At 42.4% G+C, this 21,786-nt stretch overlaps 2 protein-coding genes and 1 long non-coding RNA gene across 10 annotated transcripts; 1 reads left to right on the forward strand and 2 right to left on the reverse strand.

Annotated features, from left to right (window-relative positions):
* Nucleotides 1-1,112: 1,112 nt before the first annotated feature.
* LOC135596771 (auxin response factor 12-like) lies at nucleotides 1,113-10,311 on the reverse strand. Its single transcript, XM_065088896.1, has 15 exons — nucleotides 9,746-10,311; nucleotides 9,536-9,651; nucleotides 9,328-9,426; nucleotides 9,180-9,236; nucleotides 8,932-9,087; nucleotides 8,746-8,830; nucleotides 6,456-6,546; nucleotides 6,207-6,371; nucleotides 5,981-6,103; nucleotides 5,775-5,850; nucleotides 4,827-4,968; nucleotides 3,314-4,281; nucleotides 3,047-3,237; nucleotides 2,025-2,144; nucleotides 1,113-1,420 (listed from the first exon to the last, which is right to left on the reverse strand). The coding sequence occupies exons 1-14, from the start codon at nucleotides 9,786-9,788 to the stop codon at nucleotides 2,054-2,056; spliced, it is 2,403 nt and encodes an 800-aa protein (XP_064944968.1). The 5' UTR covers nucleotides 9,789-10,311; the 3' UTR covers nucleotides 1,113-1,420; nucleotides 2,025-2,053.
* A 1,594-nt stretch (nucleotides 10,312-11,905) lies between these two features.
* On the forward strand, nucleotides 11,906-15,509 carry LOC135596773 (uncharacterized). 7 transcript variants are annotated; one of them, XR_010481034.1, is made up of 8 exons: nucleotides 11,906-12,126; nucleotides 12,241-12,330; nucleotides 13,003-13,125; nucleotides 13,208-13,626; nucleotides 13,705-14,542; nucleotides 14,737-14,880; nucleotides 14,975-15,127; nucleotides 15,212-15,509. It is a non-coding gene; the product is annotated as an uncharacterized LOC135596773 (long non-coding RNA). The 7 variants fall into 7 exon arrangements; XR_010481030.1 differs by having other exon boundaries at nucleotides 12,241-13,125; XR_010481035.1 differs by lacking the exon at nucleotides 13,003-13,125.
* A 212-nt stretch (nucleotides 15,510-15,721) lies between these two features.
* Nucleotides 15,722-20,220, reverse strand: LOC135596772 (uncharacterized). Of its 2 annotated transcripts, none has more exons than XM_065088898.1 (6): nucleotides 20,029-20,220; nucleotides 19,567-19,693; nucleotides 18,956-19,480; nucleotides 17,739-18,237; nucleotides 17,502-17,583; nucleotides 15,722-16,161 (listed from the first exon to the last, which is right to left on the reverse strand). In XM_065088898.1, exons 1-6 carry the CDS (start codon nucleotides 20,065-20,067, stop codon nucleotides 15,958-15,960), a joined length of 1,476 nt encoding a protein of 491 aa, XP_064944970.1. In that variant the 5' UTR covers nucleotides 20,068-20,220; the 3' UTR covers nucleotides 15,722-15,957. The 2 variants fall into 2 exon arrangements, with proteins under 2 accessions (XP_064944970.1, XP_064944969.1); XM_065088897.1 differs by having other exon boundaries at nucleotides 18,956-19,489.
* Between the last annotated feature and the right edge of the window lie 1,566 nt (nucleotides 20,221-21,786).

Below are 21,786 nucleotides of genomic sequence, written 5' to 3' on the forward strand. Positions count from 1 at the left end.
TACCATCTGGTGCAGAGCAATTCCTGGCCATCACCCACAAGCAGATTTGGTACTTGGGAGGATGAGCTCGGCTCCCATCGCTCTGGCCAAGTCTGGATTTATTTGTCGTCGGTCGTCACGAGGATGGATCCTCACGGTTGGACCGCCCTTTGCAAACTCGTGTATCTCGTGAACGTGCGAGAAGAACTCCTCCTCTGCCAACGTTTGTCCATCCACCACAAGAAGAACCAGCTCTGCTGATCCCACTTCCGCCATTGCCGACTCTTTTAACCGTTGGAGGCTCTGCTTCGTGTTCGAGAGACTCTGAAACTGGTTCCGGCGCCGCTCATCACCGTCGCCTTCGGAGAATACACATCTGAGCAGTTCCGTGGCACATACAGCCATGCTCTGGCCGCAAAACGTCTCGATGTCGTGTCATGGTTAGAGATCGCCTTGGCGAGACTGTCTTGCCAGTACCTCCCGTCCCGATGATTGCAAAAACAAGAAGCTCCTCTTCCGTTTTTTTGTTATAAATAAAAGTATAAAAGTATACATTTTTTATTAACCTCATAGTTCTATCAATTTTTTTTTATTTTTTATCATATTTTTTTTATAAAAAATAACATAATATTCTTTTTTCATTAGTTATAATATAAGATTTTTTTATTTTAAATTAAAAATAAACATCACATCATCAATAAATTTTTTATAAAATTTGATGCCACAGTTCCCCAAAAAGCAACCCACAAATAAGATCAAGGAGCACATCATATTATGAATTCACCATTGCAGTAAATCTCACATGATACATACATACTACGGTTTGATTTTGAATTATATTAGTCCTCGGTACCGAATCTCATGCATCAGGCTATTATTCAATTTCACACTATGCAATCATTTAATCTCATGCAATATCTTTATCAGAATATCAAGTCCCTAACTGGTGAGTATATATATATATATATATATATATATATATATTCTCTTCTCGGAATTGGATCGAATTTATCGATCACAAATCTCGAAAAGGATTTTTTTATCAAGGGCTAAAAAGATAAAATAGTAAATAGTAAATTACACAGAGAGGTGAACTAAACCTGCAAGCAGAAAAGAGTCTGCTACAAATCGCATGCGGTTCCAAAGATATTAGACTTGTTCAAGGCGTTGCGTGCTAGTGCCGAATACAACAACAAATTGCACAACTCAATAGTTATGAGCATAGATAGTTACATGATTTAGTACCATGCAGATCAAGACTTGCAAAATGCATCTGGGTATGCTGAAGCCAAATATATATATATATATATATATATATATATATATATATATATATATATATATATATATATATATATTTGTGACCAGAGATGATTGACCTTGCAGATAGATGTCATCCCTCAGGAGTAACCCCTTGGATGGAGTACGCATGCTGCGAAACCTGGAAACATCACAGCAGTCCAAGAGATGATTGTTACTGGAATTGGCAGGTTGAGATTTCATGAGATGTAAAGAAGAAAAAGAACATGAATTCACTAAAATAAGCTACAATATTTATCATAATCTGGATCAGACTTAGTCATCATCATCGAGAGGGAGGGAGCTAATGGTTTGCTATGGTATTGTGATAAATTATGTTATATTCATCTTGAATGTTCCATCTATAAATAGCACTCAGATGGAGCCACATGCTGTACATTCACTATAATTCATAGTAATGCCAGACAAAAAGGGTAAAATAGTATATAATCTTCAGCAAAGAAACTCCCCAAAATGCATTTCATCATGCAAAATTAGATCGGTCATGTGTCGGATTCTCCCAGACATTAGCCTTTAAATCAGAACATATGAAAGGAAATTAGACCACTATGTACCATCATTCCTTCCCTAGATTTTAACAATAGAATCAATTGTACTAGTGTGAGATAACTTCGCAATTCCTCAATCTGCATATACCATTCATCATATATGCAGACAATTCTGATTTCGTAGAATAAAATAGAAGCAACCAATAGCAAAGCAGAAATCATGGTTACATAACATACCATTTCAAGTTGCTTGAAGTTCAAGAGGTCTATGCTATGGCCTCAGCCCCTTGTTTTCCCATCTTATGCACATCTTCAGGAGAAAGTATTTTGATATACCAGACATTATTCACAAATGATCTGCATTAAAAGCCAAATGATAAGCAACAAAACATCTGGAATATGTACATTAATATATAATCGACTTGTTCAAACACTAGGACCACGGAGTTGATGCATGTTCTAATAATCAAGTTGTGCCAGTCACTCAAGTGCACCATTCAAAAGTTCGAGAAGCAGGCTTTTTCTGTCATGAAACTGCACCATTTGAAAGGTAGAAGGATGTGCTCAGAGTTGACCAGTTACACCAGTCCATGCAAGCATTAAGCAGTAACACAAAGTTCCCCAATTTTGTCCTAATATTCTTTTTGCTTGTAATACACTTATTCATGCAATGGCTGTTACAGAAACTTTAGGTCACCATAGTAGCATATTTCACAGCGAGAACACCTATGTTGAAACATTTAACGTGTGCTGATGCTCCTGTTAGTCCAACTATATTTTATTTTCATGCGAGAAGAAAAGCAAATTAACATAGAAATGTCTTAAATATTATACGAGGGAACTGCAAACCAAGAAGGTTTGCTCCTAAGGCCTAATAGTACAAATGCATCTACTAATTCTATGATGGAGGAACAAAGGCAAATTCTTGAAAGGAAAGTCATCTTCCTAGGATGACATTTGAGTTTTTGTCTTCGGGCAATCTTCCTTTTTCCTTTCATGGCCTTAAAAATGGATTAACAAAATCTACTTATTGCTTCCTACTTCAATGGCCACTGGCATCTTACTGGTTCTTGAAACATCAAAAAGGTCCCAAGCAACAAGCTTTTCTTAAGTTCATGAGACAGTCATCCTATCACAAATCAGCGTAAATAATACCTATGAACTAGCTTTGAAATGGAATACAAGCCAATGATATATCCAATCAATTCTTAAGCTTCTAAATTGAAAATGAACAAAAAAAGCTTGGAAGGATTCCTTACTCCCAGGGGTCATCTCCAAGGAGAAGCACATCGTTCTCCCTGTCGACAAATACAAGCTGCCAGCCTGATCTACGAGGATCTTCCAATAGACCCTCAATTCCAAACATATGACCCAGTTCCACATGCAGTTCATCATAGTTGTTGAACCGGGATATGTCCAAAGACCTCCCCACTGATCCGGACTTGTAGACCTGCAAGGGCGAACACACCTGACAGGCATCTAACACACACACATGTAGTAGATTTCGCCAAAACTGTAGCTCTTACCTTCACAAATGTTTGGGATTGTGGACCAACCTCTCCTGAATTTTGCAGTAAGCTGGAGGATTCATCCAAATATCCATAAAGAGAGTTCTGAATGCAGGAAGCAACGTACGGTGTGGCAGATGCATCACCAACGGTTGCATGCATGGTCAAACTTGGATCTGCGATGGATAGGAGAGAGGGGGCCTGACTCTGGGTACCGGGACATTTTTTATTTCCGCCAGAACTATCCTTCTCTGCAAATGAAGGCAGCAGAACTCCAGGTCCAAAAGGAGTCACCTGAGACATAATTCGTCTTGGCCCCGGTGACTGCTGGCTCTGTTTACTGACCATGGATTGACCAAGTTGTGAACAGTTAAGAGGGTTGGAGTTTCCTTCGGGGTAAGCAGATCCCAGGATGCCCTGGACAGAACTCGAAGGCGCAATGGATGAGAAGACCAAGCATGGATCAGGGAAGTCCGGCTTGTCGTAAAATCGAGAAGGCAAACTAGACGGTTGCTGAACATGATTGTTAGGAACCTGGAATGTGTCTGCATAAGCATGTGTGTGTTGCACCTGCTGCTGCTTTTGCTGTTCGTTTGCTAACTGTTGCAACTGCTGGTGCGGAGCAGAGTTTGGTTGGCTCTCCAGTAGACGCGGTGATTGTGAACCGATGGCCTGCCGTTGGGGAGTCTGCGGAAAATCTTGACCGTGAAACGAATGGCTGGTCGTGCCGGGCTGCTGAAGAAATTGGAACGGCTGTTGACTCTGTAAAAACTGTTGCTTCAGAATGTCCACCCCTCGTAGGTCCTCCAAAGCAGCAGCGGACATGGCTTGGTACTGATTGAGCTCGTTCCCTAGCAGCAATGGTTCCAGCCTCTGTGGCATCCAGGATCCTACGCCGAGTGATGGCAAATTGAAGGGATGCAGGCCTTGTTCACCAGTGCCACTCCTCGGCCACATGACAGCATTTAGCTCGTCTTCTTTGGTGTCTGGGGAACACACAGCATAAAACTGTTCAAGCTATTTTTGATATGAGCCGATTCTTATGATTCCACCATCACTGATAACTTTAGCAAGTAGAAGCATGTGCTCCTAAGTTCAGATAGTCAAAAGTAAGGATCTAAATATCAATCAGACCAATACACATTGACTGTTGATCTGATCAAGGATTAATATGAAAACTTATAGCTAATAGATTATCGAAATCACTATAAAAAAATGCATTTAAATTCTTAGCTTGAGAGCTACTGAAGACAACATTTGGAAGACTGCAATGCAGGATGAATAAAATTCCATAAAACCTAACCGAGGATATATGAAGATGCTCCGTCTAATGGGTCGTGCAACTTCTACACTCATAAAGATGCTTCATGAAAGTAAGATTACCTAGAAATTAAATAGGAGCCGATAAAAGAATGCTAGATTATGCTGTCTCTACGTGCCATTCGATTTATAAAAAAAAGCACTAAAAGCAGCATGAGGCAAATATCACATGGAAAGAAACTCAGATGCCTGTGAGGTCGAAAGATAATACCATGGGGAAAGGGGGCATGCCAAGGGCGTTTAAGCCTGAGCGGAAACAACGATGGATACATGGGAAATGTTGTTAGAGGCTCAATTTCCCACAGTGACACTCTTGGCTGCCTCTCACCTGCTGTTGATTCATCCCAGCCAACCTGCAATTACTAGAATGTTACATATTAGTTCAATAACAGCTAAGAAATCAAAACAACTACCAACTTGTATTCTTTAACAAAAAGCTCACATAGTAATCCGCCAGTAAAAAAAAAAAAAAAACCAAAAGCGGTGTAATCGATGCAGGATGGACGGCAGGAAAATCGTTGGTACATAGTCGTCGCAAAAGTGACAACACATGACAGCATGAAAGGATGTGAATTTTCTTTTTTTAATATATTTTGAGATATTTTCTTATCTATTATAAAAGTCATGGAAATCCCTATTCAAACATTTGTCATCACAAAAGATAGATATATATAAAACCACAAAAGCTTTTCTTATCTTGTGTGTTGAATAGTGCTTTTCATTGGATCACTTTTCACCAGATAGTGATAAGATATATCACAAAAGGTATCCAAATATCCTTAGATAAAGTGATTGATATGTAGTATTTTGCTAAACTCCAGCACATGAGCCATTACGTTATCATATACATAAATAAATCAAAATATATGAAACTGGGAGCAATGGTAAGACATGTGATTTCAAGAATAATCAATCTAGAGGATGCTTAAAAGCTTCATGAATTACAGTGAAAACATGACATGGAAATGTGCAGGTATGAAATGGATATGTAGATATACTAGTATAGAGGACACCATAGTATGAAATGGATATGTAGATATATGGATACAATTACGCAAATTCAACTAATATTTCAGTGAGAAACAAAAGGAACAGACCTTGTTCCACTACGTGATCCAGAAATTCATACAGTAAATAGCAACTACGGTATACTATTTACCTTGACTGATCTCCAATGGGAATTCGGCCAACGTACGGGATCCATATCACTTAAGCCAGTAATTGTTCCCATGTACCTTTAAATTAAAAACAATTAAAATATGATTAATCCACAGGAATCAAATGACCGAGCTGAAAACTACAGGTATGTCACACAATAACCACAAGAGGACGTTCAGAATACTTAATTATGATTAATTGTATCACCTGCGAACACTACATTCTTCAGTCTCAAAAAGCATCCGGAATCGCATGCCAACCGACACGCGCGTGTGAAACACAGCTTTTAGATACTTCGAAAGCGGTATCACGAACTCAGATGGACTTGCCCTAAGGATATTAGGACCAGGAAAAGATATTAAAGAACATTGGAGCATGTATAAAGAAAAGATCATTGGAACGTAAATAGGATAAAGTTAACAATGGCAACCACCTTGGATTGTAAAATACGGTAAAACGACTGTTTGTAGCGGCAGCATGAGCTGCCGCAGCGAGAAGCCCTATGTGCATGCTGTCACTTGATAAAACTGATGATGGCATCACCGTTTGGGGTCGATTAGCACGTCTAATTCCCAACAAAAGCTGGTTCTTTTCATTCCTAAATAGGAAGCACAAAGTTAAACATTCACCATGAGAAGAAAAGAAGAGAAGGCTCAATCTCAACACCATGCATTAAGCAAACCAGATAAAAAGAACAGAATCCCCAGCAATGAGTCTCTTGGCACTAACGAACACACTCCAGCCTGTGGTAAGCAGATGCCTTTTCGGTTGGCCTGGTGTCACAAGATGAAACATAAAAGAAGCTTTAGTAAGAATTCAATTTGTTCTAAGCTGAAACAAACTGGACTGGCTATCAATTTGTTCTAAGCCACCTCAACTGATATAACATTGCTCATTGTTGGGGCAATTGTGGAAGTTATCCTTCAATAAATAAAAAGACAAGCTGTCAAATCTGACAAATAAATATGACCAAATGCCTAGTCAACTTTTTTTTTGTGCGTAAAAGGGAATTACTGTACATGATCGAGGACATTGTCCGTATATTAATCATCAAATTGCAATCGATGGCTAATGGCTTATCTGTCATTTACCTGCTGTTTTTTTTTAAAGTAAAAAATCCAACTTTCTTCCTTGGTCAAAAATGCATCTTACAGATCTAGAGAAGAATGCTGGAACTGCAATTAAGCTCTTCTGAGAAGTTTCCATGAGTTATTGGAAGGATACCTGTCGGCTACTGTTAAAAGGCACAAGAAAAACGTGTGGTTTTGGCAGGTACAGGTGCTAGTGACAGGAATTGACAAGTAGACAACCAAGAAAGGGGCTGCACCCTTCTATTGAGGCACACAAGTTTTATGATGCTTTAAGGGTCAACGGTCCATAAACCACATTAAATCAGCTATTATAGGCAGAATTTTCAAGAGAATATTTTAAACTGGATGAAAACAGTAGATATGTTTCTGCTTCAAGGAAAATTGATTCTCTGTTGTAGAATTGAGTTTGCTTACAAGAATAAGATCAAATGTAGGTAGAAAATAGTGTTAATTGTATGAAGAGAGGTTCTAAATCAATTACATCACTATACAGCTGACAACAGCCTCATTAAAATTTTTTAAAGGAAAGAACTTAGTGTCAAATTATCACACTACCACTATAGCATACCACAGAAGAACCATAATCTCGAAGAACAAGTTCTATAGGAAACTGGTCTTTGACAAATAGCCCTAGGGGTCTTTCTACTGTATCTACAAATTAACACATATCTTTGTAGATCTCTCAGCTTTTTCAATGAGTTCTGGGAATGCAAATATTAATTAAATTCAATACAATACTAGTACGCTAAACAAGGATAAATTATGAAAACAGAGCACTCCAATATCAATCAATATGAACACATTATTTGTTCAGTGTTCAACATAAGAAGCATGCTCTTGCAGAACCATTATGTAATATTGTGAACTTAAACATTTCTATGTGCAAAATCAGCATAACATGCAAAATTCTGATTATTAGAGGCACAATTTCAATAATGTGGTAGTGGAATGCTAATGGCTTTATCTCAACTCAAAAATTGGAGATAATGTATTTCTTCTTGCATGGAAGTCGAAACCTGCTGCAGGAAACGTATCGAGAGAAAAATTTATCTTGTTATCATAATCAAAACAAGCAAAGGTATGAATGTCGATGTTTATTTTTTACTATAATTTAATTACCAATTCAAAACAATTGATATCTGGTTTCTGCACGATCTAGCACTGGTATATATACAAATTCACAATTGGAGTTTAAAGCATTTTCAAATCTTAGACCAGATACAATTTGAATTCATTATGTTCCATGATTAGAATTATGTTTTAATCCCATTTCTAAGACATGATAGAAGGATATTCCTGAGCCTACTTCAATTTACTTGACTCTTTAGGACCAAGAAGTTTCCTGTTGGCCCTGTAATAACCAAGATGGCAGGCAAATTAGAAGGACCACTCTTGAACTCACAATATCTGTGAACTAGAGAAAGCCAGCCCTGCATGCAGGAATTGGAAACTAGCGTTACATGAAAGTGGCTACAACTTCCATAGAAAACTAGCATTACATCCACAGTAGCATCAACCGATCCATCCTTTCCTACTGCAAATCCCAATCAACATGTCTAACATGCTATTTTCAACATGACACGCTTGAGTTGTTAATCTCTCTGCAGACAATCGATGTTCTCTATGCTCTTTTCCTCCACCAGACTCTTGTGTTAGAGCACCATAGCTTCACAAGAGTTACACCCACCAAGACAACTTGGCCACAGACCAATGCTTCAAGTACTCCTAACTCAAAATTTCCAGAGACTTGAGTGGAAATTTTGGTCAGGCCAGGACTTGTTGGTCAGGTTATTCTGTCGATTACTACCTCAGCAGAATATATTGGTTCTTATTCGTTTTCTGCACCAAATAAAACTAAGAATGCCAACTGAAATAGCTCACCTCGGTAGATGTGCCTGAACTTCCACTCAACGTCGTGAAGGTCACGAGCAATCAGCTCTTGAGCTGGAGGCTGCAGCGAGAAATCCTGAAATCCAATGAAGCAGCACCTTTGCTTGAACTTTATTCCCTGGCGCTTCCAATAAATTGCCATAAGAAATGTATACAATTTGATTTTGACCAACGCACCAGAGGAGGAAAGACTTTCTCGGCTGCTCGACGAGGCACAGAAAACCCTCCGTGTGTACTCGTATCGCTCGCTGTCAGAGTCTTGCAGAAGTAATTGGTTGGCTGCTTGCTCACAACGCCCATCTCGATAGGGAAATAAGCATCTTTTTGTTCTTGCTGCACACAATTCTAGTCATAATTACTTGCAAGATCTTGTGTTGAGAAAACCATAGTTGCAGCGTTGAAAGTGCAAGTCTCATCTGATTTACCAGGCTCAAGGGCTGCAAAGTCATCTGCGCATAGACTTCATCGGTTTCTACGTCTGCCTGTAATTTGCACAGTCACCAACCAACCAACCAACCATTCACCAAATCTTGAAATCCTCGGACAAGGAAGAAAATTACTGCAAGAACTCACATGCATTGTGACATTGTGGAGCTGGCAAAACAACTGAGGGGGCAAGCTCGGGTAATTAGGAATATGGCCCTCCACTTCCTTGTTTGTCGACGCCGCAACCTTAATTAACACCAGCGGTAAGTTTTAAGAAAAATACAGTAATTAACATTCGACTTCTTGGGGGTGGGTAAGGGGAGGAACAAGCGTAGTCAAAGATCGGATCTTTCACCTGCTCGCTATGGCCCTGAGGAAAGTAGACAACCCGAGTACCGGCTGTCGGCAGGCACACAAGTGGTCCGGCGCAAGCGTGCCAGAGCTCCGAATTCAAGCATCTCTTCTCCTCCCCTGGTTGGAACACACCGCGAGGACCACGGTCATTTATCTGGGGCAAGAGCATAAGACCAGGGTGCAAGATAAAAAGGCGAGGCAAAGACGATACCTTCTGGTGCTTGCTGGCTGATGCCTACGGTGGAAAGCTTCATCTCTTTGGACTTTCCTATGACGAATCAATATCTTCGCCCCAACTCCATTAACCGCGGAACCATGACAAGAAGTAGGGCTCGGGGGAACACGGCGAGAACCAAACTAGGGTTTCAGAAGATCGTCAAACTGCGGGAGAAACCAAATCGCACCCCTAACTCTCAGAAGTAGCAACTAGGGAAGCACTGGGGAAGTGAGGAACGTCGACCACAACTCCCTGCTCAGAACCCAAGAACGTCTGAAACCGACGCGTTCTTTGGAAGAAAAGATGCGATCTCAGATGATCGGAGCTATGAAAAACCGCCAACGACAAGGAAGAAGCCGAGGAGGAAGCGCATTCCTTTGTGGTTTTGGGAGGAGGAGTTATCCGAGCTCGGAGAAGCTCTCGTTCTTCGAGATCGCCATGGGAGTCCCCCCCTTCTCCACGAGCTCTCCAAGAATCTCTGAACCCGAAACAGTAAAAGAAGAGAGTGGGCAGCGATGGATGGAGTGACGATGCTACCCAAATCAAATCCACGCTGATAAGATCATATTATTACTCACTCGAGAAACAAAGAAATTAAAAACACACACGCAAATAGCTACCCTTCTATTTCAATCGCGTAAAATCATTTTATGAGTTTGCCGCATAATGTATCATATGCTGTACCAGAATTTTACCGGTGGATTACAACGTTTACGAATCTCAAAGAAGAAGCTTTTCATATCCAACGGTAGAAATATTCACCGCACTCGATTGTATCTGCGGTTCGTCCAGTTCGACGGTTCTCCGTCCTCGACCGAACTCTCCGGCTCTGACGTCACAGTAGCGAAAACAGCAAAGCCTTTCCGGTCCGTTTTGACTTCACTCGTCCGCCCTTACCTGCCTTGTGATTGGAGAAACCGGGGGACCACTGTGGGACCCACCGGATCGGCTCGTGACCGAGCAATCGTAAATCGTTAGGAAAGGTTTTCTTCGATAAAAAAAGCTAAGAAAATAAAAAGGCCACCAAGACTGCGTACGAGTTACATTGCCGCAATCCGAACCGTCGAATTTTTCTATGTAAATATCCACCGTTCATCGCGCATGTGCCACCTTGCCCCAGCTACTTTTTCTTTTTCCGATTAATGAGGGCTATACCCACGCATGGTACATGATCGCTAAGGTGGGGCCCGCGGGGGGCACAGAGCCGGAAGTGACATCTGTGATGTGACGGCAAGTCTGTGCCTGCGCGTAAGCCGTACGCGTAAGAGCACCACGTGGGCACGTCGCACCGGTCTTTTCTCAATGGTCGCTGTCAGTCCGTACGACAGAAGAGCCTCCGCTTAAGTTTCCCTATTACGAAGACGCCCCTCGCTTTGGAGAAATTGACGGAATTAGGGGGGGGGGGAGGGGTGCTACAAACACCTCGCGATGCCGTCCTCTGCGGATGGGTCGACGACGACAAGGGTGGGCCCCGCTACCGCACGAATTATTGCGCTGCCAAGCGGGGTCCGCTGTGTCCGGGGAAAAGCTGCTCGGCCGCGGCGCGGTGAGGTTACCGCCCTCCCGTCTCGAGGCGCACCGAGTTGCCCTGTACGGGGACTGGACCGGGTTCACGTGGGCAGCAGGGCCGGTCCGGTCCTGGGGCGCAGCGAGTCAAGGCCCTGTGCGGCCCGTGCACGCCCGCTTCCCGTCACCAGCCGGTACGCTTTCCTTCCCCTGCGGATAAGGATGAAAGGAGCAGAGGAAAAGCGTGAACAGTTACACGACGGTACTTGCTCGACTCGCATAAGTTGTTCCCATCGAGATAAAAATCGGAATCGGAATCGGAATCGGAATCCGATTAGATTCCTCGGAGGGCGCACATGTGATGTGATGGGTTCATTTGAAAGACTAGTTAGTCTTTGAGGGGCCCCCGGGCGAGAGAGAGAAATTAGTGGGGCCCCGTTGTATGAGGCGGCTAATAGGCGATTCAGGTGGACCCCAAAGAACTGGGTTCGCAGAGGTGTAATGGGTGTGCCTGACCGTCGTATGGTCAATGCTGACCCCGATTTGGGTACGCAACTTCTCAAAGCTGAGGAATGACTGCAGCATCTCGATACACGTTATAAGACGGCCTCATCTGATTCGTTCGAACACGTAGCCACAAGCCTGCGGTGTAACTCTCCGACACCGAACAGAACTAAAAGAACTATTTGCGACAGTGTATGAAGGTTTTTAGCCACCGAAACTATGGCGACGGCTTCAGGCGAATCGTAGCGGCAGAGCTAAATGGCAACGGCTCGACGAAGCCGTCGACTTATTGCTTAAACGGCTACGAAATGATCCAAATCAGATAAATCGAACGGCCACGGCTTATGAAGTGGGTTAATTATATGGTACGCCGATCTCCCTCTCTCCGTTACCCACCGCTGAAGCCCTCCTCCTCTCTCTCTCTCTCTCTCCTTTGCTTTCCTGAAACCTCGATCGCCTCGATCTCTCGCCTCGATCAGATATGCTTACACATTTCGATGGGAGGGGATAATCACCGCCGATCATCGTCGACCTCGTGGAAAATCTCCGATAATAGCTCCGGTGATCAGGTATTCTCCACCTTCGTATCGTATCGGGGTCATCTTCCTTCGCCTCTGGAGATTAGGGAAGCCCTTCTCTCCGCGATCCCAATTTTTCTTCTTCGGGTTTTCTTTGTGTCCTGTTGGATGGAGAATGAATTCTTTGATACGGTTTTTAGTAAAAAATCGTTGCAAATTCGAATCTGGATAGCGTTCTTTCTCCTCTGCCTTTTCTCTTTGATCCATGAGGCTCTGTGAATTCGATTTTTCATCATGATCAAAACTAGTTTAATTAGAAGGTAATTTATACCTCTCCTTTGACTTGCAAGTGAGGAGATCATGACATGCCTATTGCGTGATGCGCTTGGACATTTGCGCATGCATACTGCAAAAACCATTGGTTGTTCGGTTACTGTGTACAAATTTATCATTCACCTCCGGATGAGTCATCGATACCATTATTTTGATTCTTGCAAATTAATCTTTTTTTCCTGGAGATGATTAATTGATGCAGAGACAAAACTATCACTTGTCAGCTGATGGATCTGTAGTTGCTTTTTTTTTCGTCATATTTTGTGGTGCTTAAGTCTAATTTTCTCTTCTGCTCTTACCAAAGTTCTGCTAAGAGACCTCAGTAATTAATACTAATTTTCTCTTCTTGTTGCAACAAAAATTCCTTCATTTCTACCATCTGCTCTGCAGAAACAGACCCATTAGTTAGAATTGTTGTTATACATCTATCTAATTCTGGTTTGTGAGAAAGAAGGTGTTTCATTAGTTAGAATTGTGAAGATGGATGAGCAGATTGTCTCAGCCTTAGGAGAGGTGAGAAACAGAGGAAGTCTTAAACTAATTTGTGAAAAAAATTGATCTTTTAAGGTTACTAAATGTTAAAAGATGGAAGCAGGTAGGGATCGACCTAAAAGTATTGAGTCATGTCATTGGGGACGTTGTTGAGGCCCTACCATCACATCAAATTATGGCCTGTCATCATCACGTACAACAAGGCAAAGTAAAGAAGCCAATTACAAAGTTTGGTGACAGTGGCTGCCTGATCGGGCAGCCGATATCAACGTTGGATGGAGTGGTAGAGCAATTAAGAGCCTACTGTTGCTACACTAAACCGAGTAGAATGCCGGCTGATTTGGTCGTCTGAGGTGACGACATCTATTGGACGTTTAAATCTGTCGAAGAGAAGAAGAACCGAGTCCGGCATGGACAAAGGTATGACGCTGTGGAAGCTAGGACTTCTCTTGTGTACTTTGGATGACTAGTGGTTTTTGGGCATGGAGCACACAACAAGTAGAGTGTTGGGAGAATCTGCAGGTAGTATGTTTGGTGTGAAGCTAATAGCGTAGTATATTCTGCAGGTATAATAATCTCATGGAAACCAATATTTTGCAGGTATTTGACACCTAAATAGGAGCACATACGTCGGCAATTTATGGCGAGATACGATTGGTGGATGGAAAAGGATGACACTATTCTCTCGCTCTCTTTCATCCATCAATTACCACATGACAAGTTGTCCCGTATCATTTATGGAGTTCGTTTCTTTGTGGAAGGGCTTTTAGACCGCAGAGTGGCATACCCATGCACAGGCCTGCTGCACGTCTTTTACGCACTGACCTCGTTTCACTCGATGCTGACTTTATGGTGCAGGTGTTGGCATGTGAACATTCCACAGCTCATTTCGTTGGGGAAAGGGTTCTAAATGTGACAGGAGCATTGACCTAAAGGAATGGCATTGGACATGATGGAACTTGATGTGTTGGAAGCAATGGTATATTGTGTCTCGCCCACTTGTCATCAATGACACCCAACTTGGATTGTATCGAGGAGAATAATCTTGTTCAAGAACAAAGACCATGGCATCCATGAGATCATACTCTCATCATCACCACCTGTTTTCCATCTTATCTTGGGACGCAACTGTAGTCGTGCCCATACCATCAAACCTGTGGTGGGGAGGGAGAGACCCCGCGGTATGGTGGCGGTGTCAAGAGACAAAAAGCTGAGAGGACTTTGTAGGACAAGGTTGAGGCAACAAGACAAGGAGGGGTTGCTGCTGACGGTGGGTGAGTAACATCAGACTGCTGTAAAGGCTTCTTGGTCTCTTACAGAAAGCAGTGGAGGACAGAGAGACCCCTCCAAAAGGAACCAATATGAAGTCACAAAATAGATGCTCAAATCCTAATGGGGTTCATTTCTGCCACCACCCAACACATCCCACTTTGGGGAGGTAAGGAAATCATGGTATTATTTCGCTTTAGATTCTCACCACTGCATGATCATGGATTCCATTCGCATGAACTGGCTAAAATGAAATGAGGATAATTGGTTAATAGGGTGAGTTTGATCTGTCATGGGCCACAAAAGTTCACTTGCATTTTCCGCAAGTCATTATCCTAACAATAACCAGACATGTCCTTTCAGTTCCCAGGTAAATTTCACATACTCTTGGGTGCGGTGGGCGTGTTCATCATTCTCAGTTATCAACGAGAGAGGAACCAGCCAATGCCTTCTCATTGATCAAAAACACGCCAATCAAATGGACAGCCGCCTACTTGATTTACTTAGGCATGCATTTCCTCTTGTACTAATACAGCTAAGAATGTATCACTAGCCATCATCAGTTCATTAAAAATATACTCTCGTCCATGTCTTACAACAGGTGGTATATTCTTCAAAATGTCTCAAAGAAGCTAACGCTGCAGCTCCTATTCATCATTCTATCCGCCATACAGAGGCAAATTTTGGTGGAGGAATTCCCTGATATCGGTAGCAGATTTCTGTAATCTTTTCATAAAAGGATTTCTTGCAACAGGTGGTATTTTCTTTTTGTACTAATTAATAATGTAGGCATCTATCAGTTGATTCAAATATGCTCTTTGTCAATGTCTTATAACAGGTGGTAATATCTTCAAAATTTGTCTCAAAGAAGCCAAGGCTGCAGCTCATACTCATTCGGTGTGATATACAGAGGAAAATTTTGGTGGAGGGAATTAATTCCCTGATATCGGTAGTAGCAGATTTTTTGCATTCCTTTGATAAAAAAGGTTTCTTCTCTTCGTAAAGATTGCCATCTCGACTTCATTCAAAACCCAACTCCATTAGTGACAGAGTGAGAATACAAAGAGGTATTTCCATCGAATGTTCCTTTTTCCTTTTTAATAGGACCTTTCTAATATTTATTTTCTTTTCTGGACTGTTTTGCATCTCTTTTCTTTGGATCATGGAATAGATGTTGAAACAATATATAGATTTGCAGTCTCAGGCAGCACATAGTCTTTTTCATCCGTGTAAACGAACATGCTTAAATAAATGCTCTTAGAGTCGTCACAAACTAAAATATTAAGCACAGACGGTCTAATTAATAGAACCAGCTAGTTCGATTTCATATCTTATCTTAGACTGTGAAGAAAGAGCAAAACGTCCATATAATTCTCATAGCTCATAGGAAAACTCCAGATATAAATAGGAGTGACAAAGAAGAAGAATATGGAAAGATACACAAGTGACAGGAAAAGAATATGGTAACTTAACATACGCAGATAAAGTTCACGATGAAATGAAAGAATAAAACTAGAGAGATGCCTCCAACTTACCTGATGAACGCTACCATGTACAGAGTGCATTATCCTTCAACAAAGGCAATCACCGGCAACAACTCCAGAAGAAAAATGAGGATGGAACTCGACCGGTTCTTCTGATGAACTCTGCCTGCTGAGCAGTTCTTGCGGCTTGTTGATTTCTTTTGGCTTCTGCCACGGCACGCATTTCCTCAGCTCTGTGCCTTGCCGTCGCTAGCTTGTTCATCAGCCTCTCATGTGAATGCGACCTCATTCTCTCTACCTCAACCTGTCAAAATGTGAATCTATCCCTTAGTTGGACTACGGACAAGCATCATGAAACCCAAACAAAAGCCATAACATGCAAGTTTGCTATTTATCTGCAAATAGAGATGTTCAAATAAATTTTATAAAATCAGTTTATTTCAATCCAAACTGATTAATCGAACCAAAATATAATATCTCCAACTGAAGTCATTTATAACCTTCAAATCCAAATTATTGATGAATCGGTTTAGTCGAATCGGTTCTAGACCGATTCGGTTCTAATTCGATTCAGTTTGAACACTCCTATCTCTAAACATTACTTTCTTACCGGCAAATTCACTTTGCAAGGACTAATCAACAAAAAGATTTTGAAGTCAAAGATTTCTAAGCAGCAAACGAAAAAGTCAATGAGAATAAACATTACCATATATAGGATTTTATACCAAGTCTTCATCCATCAAGTCATGACACATCCATGAAAAGCCATGAGTTCTTTAATCTTGACTAGAATATAATCAAGAAATATGTCACATAATAATTTAAAGATAGAAACTGTTCTGTTCTCATCATAAATGAAAATAGTTCAAATAGGTCACATGACAGTATATTTAAAGAAGAAAGAGCTTTAGGATTACTGAACCAAGTCACCTTGTTATCAAGAGGTCTTCTCACGTCCTAATATTTTTCTCAGAAATTTAATCAAGCAGATTCAGATTATAATCTCTGCTAAATCAAAAGTTGGAATTGTTAATGCTAAAACTTGATCATTTAATAAAGCTAGAAATATATTGATACAGCAAGGTATACTATTCAAAAGTCTGCCGTCTTAGCAAGATAATTGACTCAATCTGCAGGGAAAAGAAGTGTGACAACTCATCCAAGACATCATCTTTATGCATCCAAATCGATGATTTATATGTGAAACAATATCTCATTTAAAATTTGAGACTAAAGAGAAAAAACAGATAAACATATTTATCAAGCAAACTGTCCTCAAACGATGTTTTCGAGTTCTCACATTTGTAGATATGAGGTTGTTGTTAGAATCAAACCCTAACATGCCCACGGCAGAAATTATCAAAAGTTCTACAAGAATAATTACTGTCCAAAAATTCACAAACAGTTTGACTCCCATAAGTGCAGAGCGGTGGAAATTTTATTGTTCTGGAGGTAAAAGGGTTTTGGAAACATGTGGATGCAAGTGTCTACTTCTGAGAATATACTGAAATTATGATGATTAAATTAAGACTTGAAAGACTCATGCTCTGCTGCTACAGTTTCTGTTGTCTTGGCATTAAACAAATTAAGTTAGCTAAAGTGACTACATAGCTATCTTTTTTTGTGAGGAATTTTAGTATGCACCTCAATCTTCCTCATCTCTGCTTCAGTTTTTGCTTTCTGATGATTTTCCCAGGCTTGGATTTTGATCTCTTCTTGTTTAAACCTGAGGAAATTATCAACATTTCAGTACCATATCCTCATGAGAGGTAACTAAAATGAAACAGATGAAAAAATTCAGAATCAACGAGTGATATCTTTAATAAACAAGAATTTTTCTAAGGAACCAGTGAGTCCAATTATACTAAAATTATGAGCTACCTAGCGAGATATTTGGCTTTTTCTGCCTCCTCCCAGGCTGCAGCACGGGCTTCGATAACACCTCTCATGGACTCATCCACTCGAACAGTCTTAAGAGAAAGAGATGCATCCGTTTCCTCCTCTTCCTTGCTGGCCCAAGCAGCTATATTTGTCTTACCAAGTTGTTGGCCAAGAACCATTATTTCTCTTCTGGTTTTCTTTATGATTTCTTGTTCAGACAACAACTCCTTGTTTAAATCATCATGGCAAGCAGCCGGAACAGTTTGGACTTGCATTGTTGGTGCCAGAGCAGTTCTCGGTGGGCTTGTTGGTCGGGAAGAAGGTGGGCTAGGTGCACTTTCTCTCACCGGAGTTCCTGTCCGCGATGGCTCTTGGCTTGGAATAGGAGTCATTTCTGTACCCATATCTCTCATGGATACAGATCTGACTGTTGGTGCCGGAGAAATAAAAGCTGTGGCGCTCTGGACAGATGTCAACGAATCATGCTGACTAAGGCTGACTGCAGAAAATGCACACAAAAGTTAGATACAGAATGAACTTGTATAAATGTCAGAGTATCAGTTAAATATACATTTTAGAGAGAGATATTTAAAGAACACAATTCAGTATTCCTACATCACTGGGCACCTTTGCATCTTTATACCTAATAGTTTGGAGTTGCATAGTACACCATAAGGGCATCTGAAACCCTTTCAAAAGGGTTGTATTTTACTGAAGAACACAATGGACATTGTCTTCTCAAGTTTGTGTTTCTCACTATAGAGTTGCAAAATGGAGAACATATATCACATGACTTCAACCTTAGTGACTCCATCAGCCCCATTTTGGTTGGAGTATCTATTCTTGGCTTCCTAAGGCTCTAGTTTGTACTAAATCTTCAAAAGATTTCAAACAGGAACTAAAAGTAGGGAACATAAGAAGATGTTCAGCAAAGTTTCTTCAGCTGGTTCTTTTCTTTTTATTTTTTTCTCATATGACTAATTGGAACTTAATAAAGATGAGGCCAAGTTTGACATAAACCAAAAAAACTTATGGAATTCAACATGCATCCGATCAGGCAGGGCATTAGAAATGACTTTTTATATAACTCTGATTTCTCTAGAGTCGATACTGCTTTTCTTTGGCAACTGAGGGCTGCAACACATCCAAGGGCATATTGGTAGACAAACTCCAAGGACTTACTTGAAGATGACAAGTATCAGAAAAGGTTTTCTTACCAGCAATGTCAGCAACCGGATTCTCCATGATTGTCACAGGCTTAGCCCCTGAATCCACTTCAGCATAAGGCTCTGTCACCCAATTCACACTCTCAACCCCAACAAATTCCTTCTTAGCTTGGCTTCCGTCCACTCTCTTTGTATCTGCTTCTTCCACCTCCAAAACAACCTTCGTCACTGGCTGTCGGCTTCCGTGCCCGGCAAATCCACCCTTCCTCGCCTGCCCTCCACCGGCCTTATTTCCGACTCGGTTTGACGTCGGGCTCGCAATCCACTTCTGCGCGTCGTCCCACTTAGAAGGTGCCGGCTTCGAGAAGGGAGCCACCGACACCAACCGGTGCGGCGGCGCTCGTTCCACCCTCTGGAACTCGAAACCCGACGAGACGCTCTCCGTCTCGAGACCATCGTCGTCTTGAGCCCTAAACCTCGATCCCCCAATCGCGTACTCCCTCGATCTGTGGCCGCTCGTGGTCTCCATGGAGATGGAACACTCTACATCCTTGCAGCTCTCGGCCGTACTGGCGCCTGCGAGATCTATTCCTCTTGAATCCACACACGAAAAACGGGATCATTTTGGTCAAGCAGCAAGAAAGGAGGGAGAGATTTTTTACGTCTGTCGTCGCTCTCCGAGGACTCGGACCGCAAGGAGAAGTTGGCTTCGAGATCTTCCCTTTCTTTTCTCTTCGTCTCCACGCCAAGAAGCATCGCCCTCAGTCTCCCAGGCGAGAATCCACCACTCTAAACCACCACAACAACAAAGCAAAAGTAAGTCCCCGGACAAACCAAATTCCGAACGAGATATCCCCCCAAAACCCATCAAGAACCGGATTATAGTAAACGCTACGAAACAATCTACGATATCAGCTCCTATCCCATCCTCTCGAGCTTCAATGATTGCAAATAAGAACAACGCGCAACCATCGAACAGAAGGGAAAGGCACAAAGGGACGAAAACTGCAGCAAAACCGAAGCAATGAGGGTCCAAAGGAGCAGCTTTGGATCGGGAATCTCAGCGATCGGCCCCTGAGCTCGCAGAGACAAACACACACTAGGAGGGAGGAGGAATTGTATACCTGAGGCGCGAAGGGCTTGTGGATGCGTTCGTAATCCATGTAGGCGAGGGGAATCGGAGAGATCGATCGATCGATCGATCGAGAGGAGTAGGGGAAGACGAACAAACGGAGGATCGGTTGGCGGTGACGACTGTTTGTTCTGCTAACACCCGCCGATGTTTGGGTGTTTGTGTCTGATTGAGACGGTTAGGAACTGACCGACGCCGATGCTTCAACGTTAAAAGCCTTTTTCATATATAATAATAATAAGAATAATAATAATAATAATAATAATAATAATAATAATAATAATAATAATAATAGCAAAGTATCAATCAACCATCCCCTTGGGTGAGTTCACATCCCCTTCAGCATGGGTTAGGATCCGATAAGCTAATTCAGGATCCGACACCCAACCTGGATCCAAAATCCACTAAATCCAGATGCATGTTCAATGATTGTTGGTCCCGAATACATGCTGAGTCGGACAACGACGAGGCACATGGTTGGCAACAGTCGACGGGCCCACCGCGGGCCCGGCCTCTCGCTTCTTTTCCAACGTCACGTCGCCGTCTTTATTTGGACGGAGCGCTGTACGTCGAGCGGCGAATGGAATTATTGTGGACGACGACAAGGGTTTGGCCGTCTCACTTTCATGCGAAGAGACGCAGTTGCACAGTTACACCGCAGTAGCGAATTCATCGTTCAGATCTTTTAGCTGTAGCTCCTTTGTCCTGTGTTCTGCTGCTTCAGCAACCCAGCCAATCCAGCAAAGCTTTAGGGCTTCTAGTACATGGTATGCATTCATGGTGTCTGGATGCATACTGCCCACCTTCAGGACCACGACATTATTATTCCTCCTCCTCCTCTTCTGAAAAGCTTACAAAGACCACAAACGAGTCATGTCCTTCTGATGCTTGTTTGGCTTTACCAAAGTTCGTGATGCATGTCAAGCAGGAAACAGCGAGTGAAGGGACTATTGCACCAGAACACCAATGAAGTGACTCTAACCTTCAACGGGGAGGAGGTGAAGACACTTGCGGTTGTCAACACCTGCTACTCTCATGCACTTGGGCTTCCCTTCTCATCGTCAGAACTCCTAGAAGTCTCCACTGTGCATGCAATCTATTCATTTGTATCAAGAGACGAAATGTTTGATCTTCTTGTAGCTTCTGTTAGTTCTCTTCGTACTTGTTAGTGGTCGTAGCCGAGGTGTTAGCTCAGCTCGGTCCGATCTCGGATGCGCAAGGTCGCCCACGCAGATGCTCGGGTGGTGAGGGCAAATGTTGGGTCGGGTCGAGTTCGAGTCTCATCTCCCGAGCATAGTCTTCTCTCTTGTCGAGTGGCCTGTATCTCCGTTGTTGAGCTCCTGCACACAGGTCGAGGTCAGGAGGAGGATTTTTCGACTCGATCCCTTCGAAACTTAAGTTAGCTTTTGGTGGAATGAGAGTTCAGTGTTCGAAGTGCCTCCCCCTCGAGGGTTAGCTTTTATACCTACATGGATGAGTTGGTCGTACGAGGTCAATTTATTGTGGCTGGCTCCACAGGCGGCGACCGACTTAAGCTTATGTACGAGCACCGATCGACCTACATGGATCAACGTCGCGCGGCACTGCCCTGAGCTTTCCGGGATGGCTGTACCGTTATGATGTCGTTCGTATAGAGGGGGTGGCAAGTGACTGCCCGCCACGCGAGGGGGGGGGGGGGGGGGGGGGGGGGCCGGGGGTGGGGGGACTGGGGCTTGGGAAATGGCTTGGTGTCTTTTGTTGGCTGGGTTGG

The sequence above is a fragment of the Musa acuminata genome, chromosome BXJ1-11 (genome assembly GCF_036884655.1).
Source record: "Musa acuminata AAA Group cultivar baxijiao chromosome BXJ1-11, Cavendish_Baxijiao_AAA, whole genome shotgun sequence".
NCBI classification, from domain to species: Eukaryota; Viridiplantae; Streptophyta; class Magnoliopsida; order Zingiberales; family Musaceae; genus Musa; species Musa acuminata.

Coding starts and splice junctions, on each gene's coding strand:
- LOC135596771 (XM_065088896.1), bottom strand. CDS start 9,788: ATGAAGCTTTCCACCGTAGGCATCAGCCAGCAAGCACCAGAAG. Junction 9,652..9,745: donor CAGCCAGCAAGCACCAGAAG/GTATCGTCTTTG, acceptor TGTTCCAACCAG/GGGAGGAGAAGAGATGCTTG. Junction 4,282..4,826: donor GCATGCCCCCTTTCCCCATG/GTATTATCTTTC, acceptor TGTGTTCCCCAG/ACACCAAAGAAGACGAGCTA.
- LOC135596772 (XM_065088897.1), bottom strand. CDS start 20,067: ATGGATTACGAACGCATCCACAAGCCCTTCGCGCCTCAG. Junction 19,694..20,028: donor ACAAGCCCTTCGCGCCTCAG/GTATACAATTCC, acceptor GTGGTGGTTTAG/AGTGGTGGATTCTCGCCTGG. Junction 16,162..17,501: donor CAGAGATGAGGAAGATTGAG/GTGCATACTAAA, acceptor ACATTTTGACAG/GTTGAGGTAGAGAGAATGAG.